Source organism: Alexandromys fortis, unplaced genomic scaffold (genome assembly GCF_014885135.2).
Source record: "Alexandromys fortis isolate MF-2015 unplaced genomic scaffold, M_Fortis_MF-2015_v1.1 scaffold_65, whole genome shotgun sequence".
NCBI lineage: Eukaryota > Metazoa > Chordata > Mammalia > Rodentia > Cricetidae > Alexandromys > Alexandromys fortis.
Window position 1 is genome coordinate 1217224 of NW_026067986.1, and position 7348 is coordinate 1224571.

Consider the following 7348-nt stretch of genomic DNA (forward strand, 5'->3'; position numbering starts at 1 on the left):
GTAGCCCTGGTTGTCCCAGAACTCATTTTGTACTAGGCTGGCTTTGAACTCACAAACATTTATTTACTTCTCTCTCCCAAGTGCCTGTGCCATTACCCACGGCTATGCTGGCCCCCATGTTGCTCGTGCTCCAAAAGGACCTTCTCAATGCAGGCAAGCCCAGCCCTCTCCCGCTCCTTGCTCACACAGGGCGACGTGCAAGATCCGGGCCCAATGAATTCTGGGCCCCACCTGCTGCAGGAAAGAAAGTCTAAGACTCATGCAAAGCCAGTCGCTTCTAAAGCAGACAGGCAGCTTTCCACAGGGATTGTTTAGGAAGTAGGCTGGAGGTTAGGGGTCACCAGCAGCAATTCTGTGCCGTGGACTAAGCCGGCTGATTGTTGTTAAGAGGAGCTAAGGGGCCAGGTGGTGAAAAGCTACAGCCATGCACTGTAACAATCTGAAGATTGTTCTGACGTTCAATGTATCCAATTCAAAGGACTATGCTTTTCTTCTGTGTTCCCAGGACTTTAAAATAATAAGCCAGGGCTGGTTGGATGGCTCAGCAGATACACGTACTTGCCACCAAGCCTGCTAACCTGAATTTGGTACCCAGCACCCACACGGTGGGAGGAGAGAGCTGACTTCCCCAAACTGTCCTCTGCCCTCCACACACGCCATGTTCTGTCTGAGTGTGTGTGTGTGTGTGAATATAGAAGGACTCATAAGCACATACATCTTTTTGTTTCTTTGTGTAGCTCTGGCTGTCCTGGAACTCCCTCTGTAGACCAGGCTGGCCTTGAACTCACACAGATCTGCCTGTGTCTGTGTCCAGAGTGCTAAGATTAAAGGTGTGTGCAAGTACTCCGGGCATGGATCTTTTTTTTTTTTTTAATGAAAAAGAAGTTGGGATTATAGCTTCTTTATTATTATAGCTTAGTGTTAAATCTCTTGCCCAGTTTGTACAGGACCCTAGACTCAAGTCCCAATACTACTGGAAAGAGAGAGAGAGAAAGAGGGAGAGAGAAAGCAAAAGTGAGGGAGGGAGAGAAAGAAAGAGAAGTTATAGGATGTTGATAGTTGAATCTTTTGCCTGTTCCAATTCTCTGTTGGTGTGTGTGTGTAGGTATGTGTGTATATGTGTGTATGTGTGTGTGTATATGTGTATGTATATGTGTGTGTATGTGTGTGTGTATGTGTGGTGTATATGTGTGTGTATGTATATGTGTATTGTATGTATATGTGTGTAAGTGTGTGTGTATGTGTGTGTGTGCCATCTACACTGGCGTTCTGCAGGCTCATGAGTGGTGGGTTTACTAATAACCCCTTCCACCTCCCAGAGCCGGCCAAGTTCCTGGAGTATTTGTGTACGGATGGGATTTCTGTCGCATTGTCCATCGTAGTTTATATGCAGGAAGCTTTCTCAGCTTGTGCAGGTCTTTTAATTTGAATGGACCATCATCGTCTGCCTTAAAAATATCCCAGATTCCAGTCATGTCAACAGTGTGTGGAGAGACGAATGGCTGGGTTTTATTTACGTTACCTGTAGCATTTTGGTGTGGATACCTTGTCCCAGTTCATTGCCTCCGTGTGCGACCAACACAGACCCGTCCGTGTAGATATGGACCAGTGCGGCGGCCTGTAACACAATTTGGAAGGCCTAGCTCACTGCTGGCTGGCAATTAGGGAGGTTCAGTATCAGAGATGAGGTAGGGGACTGGAGAGATGGCTCAGTGGTTAGGGGCATCTGCTGCTCTTCCAGAGGACTCAGGTTCAATTCCCAGCACCCACATGGAAGTTTGCAACTGTCTATAACTTCAGTTCTAGGAGAGACGACATCCTCATTTGGTTTTAATGTGCAGTGCGTGCATATGGCGCAAAGACATGCATGCAGGCAAAACATTCAAAATATTTTTTAAAATTTTAAAATAAAAAAATTTCTAAATCTACTCCTGGAGCAGTGAGGTCAGAGATGCCATGTTTCCCAGTACCTTGGGACTTAGTTCTACTCTGTGCAAAAGTTGACTGCAAAGAACTTTCCTACTTAGGAACCTGGGTTTTTTCCCTTCCCTCCCTCTCTCCCTCCCTCCCTCCCTCCCTCCTTCCCTCCCTCCTTCTTCCCCCATCTTCCTTCCTTCCTTCCTTCCTTCCTTCCTTCCTTCCTTCCTTCCTTCCTTTCTTTTTCCCTCCCTCTCCCCTCTCTCTTTCTTCCTTTCTTCCTTCTACAAAATCTTTTACTAAGTAGACTAAGTAGCCTTTGCTCTGGGGAATGCAGCATTTTCTGAACATGAGCACACACCAGTCAAACCAAGACTGTGTTAGACGTGAGGGTCATTTAGCATGTGCCATGTGTGAATTTTACCTGGTGGTAGCTTGTTGCAGCAAAGCCAACTGAAAACTTCATGGGGATAATAGCAATACCCCTCTTCTTCCAGTAGTTCTTCCGATTGAACGCTTCCACCTGTGTCCTTCTGGAGTGAAAGGAAGACTTGTCCAGACACTCATTCCAACACCTGATCAGGGGCTCGGGACTGAAAGCTTGTTTGTAGATGGTTTTATCGATTGTTTTGTACATGTTTTTCTCCCTAATCTGAAACAAGCGTGAAATTCCATCAGTGCCTGTGGTGAGACAGATTGCCATCTGGGGGCTTAGAAAGCCTTTCCTCTGAAGAGTAATGCGCTTTGGTGGGGAGGACAGATGTTTCTCCACTGGGCAGCTGGGAGAGTGACAGGGCTGTTTTCATCTCCACATTAATGTACCAACCAGGATCTCTCTCTGTCTGAAGTGGAGTGCAGTTGGTAGTGGCTAGTCTAAAAGGCAAGGTGATGGAAAGACTGGGGAGGTTGGGCTATCTATCTATCTATCTATCTATCTATCTACCTATCATTTATCTATCTACCTATCATTTATCTATCTATCATCTATCTACTTACCATCTATAATCTATCTATCTATCATCTATCTATCTATCTATCTATCTATCTATCTATCTATCATCTATCCTGCATCTCCCCCCTCCTCCGTGTGTGTCTGTATGTATACATGCCATGGCATATATGTGAAAGTCAGAGGACAACCATGAGAGTCAGCTCTCTCCTTCTACCATATTGTCCCCAGGGATAAAACTCAGGTTGTCAAACTTGGCAGCCATCGTCTTTATCCGCTGAGCCATCTTACTGGCCCACCATCTTCTCTTCAAACTTCAGGGTTCAGAGGATGGAACGGGGTTGGTAAAGAGTGAGTTAAAGCCAGGCTCTACCCTCATAGGTGAGGCTCGTTCTGCTAGAAAGAAGTCGCAGAACAGATAACAGCCAAGAGCATGTCGTCAAGTCTTCGCGTCTAGAATATATGGCTAAACCTTTTAAAATTTGTGTTGGATCAGGATCTGCTTCATATCCTTGGCGTTTTCAGCACCCAGTGGTGAGCCTGCTGGAAATGCCTGAGAGCTTTTCATTCTCTCCAGTTTATTCTAATAGAAGCCAAAAATTTACCGTATTGTCGGCAGCAACAACACTGGACTGAGACTATGCTCGTTTTCCGCAAACATTTTTATGTGTGGCTCTGGGGCTGTCTCTTAACTACTGTGCCTTCTCTCCAGTCCCAGCACCATTTAAACTGCTTAAACCGAGTAACAAACAACATATACGCCAATGGTGGAGCGGCTAAATAAAGGAAGGCATGTCCACATCACAGTCATGGAAAAAAATGAAGCTCTTATCGCAAACTCCGAGCCACTCTGGGCGATGGTGGCGCACGCCTTTAATCCCAAGCACTGGGAGACAGAGGCAGGTGGATCTCTGTGAGTTCGAGGCCAGCCTGGTTTACAAGAGCGAGTTCCAGGACAGATAGGACTGTCACACAGGAAAACCCTGTCTTGAAAAACCAAAAAACAGACAAACGAAAAAACTCTGAGCCAGGGTTAATTTGTACAGTTTTCTAGTGTTTCCTGGGGCCACTAGCTAATTCCTGTCTCCTCTGATTCCTCACCACCAGCCTTGGTTATAACCCCGGTTATCATCTTACCTTTTCCGGTGGAAGCCCACATTTAGCTGCCACAGCTGTGATACAGGATTCTGTGACCAGGGTTCCCTGTGGGAAGCCAAACCCACGGAAGGCTGTGTTGGACGGTAAATTGGTCATGCACGCACGACCTCGGAGTCTGAGGTTGCGGATTTTATATGCATTTTCCAGCTTCAGCACAAGGAATTCCGTGACCTGAAGTAAAAGGAGATACCCACATATGTTAGAGGCCACCGCCTCCCTTTCCATAAAGATTCATCTAGACAATTTCCATCTTACCCACTCTCAAGAGCACAGTTGGTTTCGGGTACACGTACCAGCTCCGAGTCATCTAGGGTACACCCTCCGTTGATGTAACACTCGATGTCTAGGGCTTTGATTCGTCCACTGTTCATGAATCCCACCTGTCACCAAATGATGGACATTGTACTGATTTACTTACAATGTACTCGCCAAGTACAAGTCACCCCACAGTCCCCTGATGTCAAGGACAGATTGTGCCCCCAGTTTGCTCTGGTGTGGCACCCTGCCTGCTATGGACTTGTCTGTCTGATTGAGGAAGATCTTTCCTGACCCATGTCTTAGTGAGCCCTTTCCTTTCAATGGACAACCCTGGTTCCATACTTGATGCTGTGAATGTGTTTTATTACCATTGGTTAATAAAGAAGCTGCTTTGGCCTATGGCAGTGCAGAATAGAGCAAGGTGGGAATTCCAAGCAGAGATAGAGGAGAAAAGAAGGCGGAGTCAGAGAGACACCACGTAGCTGCCAAAGCTGCCAGAACTTTACCAGTAAACCACGAGTCTCAAGGCAATACATAGATGAATAGAAATGAGTTCATTTAAGATATAAGAGTTAGTTAATAAGAAGCCTTAGCTATTGGTCAAGCAGTGTTGTAATTAATATAGTTTCTGTATTATTCGGGTCTGGGCGGCTGGGAAACAAACAAGCAGCCTCTGCCTACACAGCATGCTATCCTCAAGTTCTTGCTCATCTCCCAGAATGTAATTGCCACTCTTGTCGTCCTTATTCTCTGTCATTTTGTACCAGCTTTCTTTCTAGTTTAGTCTGTGGTTTTCTCCTCGTGGGAAAGCCTTTGGGATCCCAGAACGCATGATGGTGAATCATAATATCTCGTTACGGGAAAGCTTCGGGCACAGAGGTCGGAGAATTTATGAGCTGAACTCATCTTCCTGGGTGACCAAGGTGCTTTGTAAACAGCAATCTAGGTAACAGAACGGTGTGGCAATGGTAAAACCGGGTGGGAATTCAGACGTGCATGCCTCAAGCAAGTCCTAAAGAAAGCGTGTTTGCAACTTTGTATCACAGCAGAACTGTTCTAAGGACTAAGTCACAAATTTGAAAAAATAGTATCATCTATTAGCAACATTTTATTTTTTATTTTTTGGTTTTCCGAGACAGGGTTTCTCTGTGGTTTTGGAGACTGTCCTGGAACTAGCTCTTGTAGACCAGGCTGGTCTCGAACTCACAAAGATCCGCCTGCCTCTGCCTCCCAAGTGCTGGCATTAAAGGAGTGCGCCACCACCGCCTGGCCATTTTATTTTTTTTTAAATATTTATTTATTGTGTATACAATGTTCTGTCTGTGTGTCTGCCTGAAGGTCAGAAGAGGGCACCAGACCTCATTACAGATGGTTGTGAGCCACTATGTGGTTGCTGGGAATTGAATTCAGGACCTTTGGAAGAGCAGGCAATCCTCTTAACCACTGAGCCATCTCTCCAGCCCTATTAGCAACATTTTAAATGGTGTTTCTACTGCAACTGAAGAAAAAGGGAGGGAGTGTGATTTGTAGGATTTAAATTTGCCTGTTCCTGGGTTTCTGTTAAAGGTTATTTTGCCACAAAAATTGTCAAATTGTTTTGAAACATTTCTAGTACAAAGTGCTATTTCCCCCCTCTCCCCCTTCCCACAGGGTTTCTCTGTGTAATAAATAGTCCTGGCTGTCCTGGAACTAGCTCTTGTAGACCATTCTGGCCTTGAACTCACAGAGATCCGCCTGCCTCTGCTTCCTGAGTGCTAGGATTAAAAGGTGTGTGACATCACCACTGCCGGCTAACGTGTTATTCTTATAGTTTGGGTATCCCTCTTTTTCTTTGTCTTTGAGTAATCACTAAAAAAATATAAATCCTTATTCTGTATAACAGTGCTTTTTTTTTTTTTTGATGTGTATGTGTGCCCACATGTGTGTGGAGCCAAAGGATAATGTCAGGTCTCTTATTTTGGCTTTTTGTGACAGAATTTCTCTGTGTAGCCTTAGAGCCTTTCCTGGAACTTGCTCTATAGACCAGGCTGATGTCAAACTCACAGAGATCTGTGTGCCTCTGCCTCCTGAGTGCTGGGATTAGTCCTGTACCACTTGGTTTAGATATCTTTCTTGATTGCACTCCAATTTGCTTACCAAGGCAGGCTTCTTGACAAACCTAGACCTCACAGAGCTGGCTATGCTAACTAGCCAACTTGCCTCAGGGATCCCCTGTCTCCACCACCTGGGCATTGCTACAGGTGGACAACCCCACTCTCTCAAGCTTTTATGTGGGTCTTGGGGATCCAGTTTCCAGTACTCAGATTTGCATGGTGAATGATCTCTCTACTGAACCATAGCCCCAGTCCCTCAAACAGGGTCTTTTAGTCATTATTTAAGATTTTATTTTCATCACTACATTTTTTTTACACCTATACATTAAAAGTGCCACGGGTATCCAAAACACGTACCATCTTCATTTGCTATTTTAGATACCGATTGTTTTTAGAATTCACAAAATCAAAATGATAGAAAAGGGAGAGAGTCACACAAACAAAATGAAACATGTCAACAATTTCATGGGTGGTACTCACTTTATATTTTCCAAACAATGGATGCCTTCCCCCAGTTATTAGCATGTCATCTTCTCGGTCCAGAACAAGGCGAATGGGAAGGCCAGTTCTGTAGAAAACGAGTTTTCATTCTTCGCCCCCCCACTTGTCTGTCCATCCACACATTTGTCTGTTAAGCGACCCATCTTCCCGCCTGTTCATTCAGCTCCTTATTTTCCTATCTACCCTCATCTGTTTACAACATGTGAAACCCACTAATCCACCGTCCACCCTCCCATCCATTTGTACCACTTATTTAATTCTCCATCCATCCATCCATCTGTCCATCCGTCCATCCATCCATCTATCCACCCACCCACCCACCATCATCCATCCATCTGTCCATCCATACACCCATCCATCTGCCCGCCCATCTGTCTGTCCGTCTGTCCATCCATCCACCCATCCATCCACCCATCCATCATCATCTATCCACCTACCCATCCATCCATCCACCCACCCACCCATCCATCCA

The 7348-nt window shown here is 45.4% G+C and overlaps 1 protein-coding gene across 1 annotated transcript in view; it reads right to left on the bottom strand.

Annotated features, from left to right (window-relative positions):
• Window positions 1–7348, bottom strand: part of LOC126511776 (aldehyde oxidase 2) — a 69997-nt gene that overhangs the window by 24507 nt on the left and 38142 nt on the right. Inside the window, exons 23-27 of the mRNA XM_050159161.1 lie at window positions 6856–6943; window positions 4318–4404; window positions 4004–4195; window positions 2342–2569; window positions 1523–1618 (exon numbers count right to left, since the gene is read on the bottom strand). Coding sequence (XP_050015118.1) covers window positions 1523–1618; window positions 2342–2569; window positions 4004–4195; window positions 4318–4404; window positions 6856–6943 — 691 coding nt within the window. The remainder of the gene's footprint in view (window positions 1–1522; window positions 1619–2341; window positions 2570–4003; window positions 4196–4317; window positions 4405–6855; window positions 6944–7348) is intronic.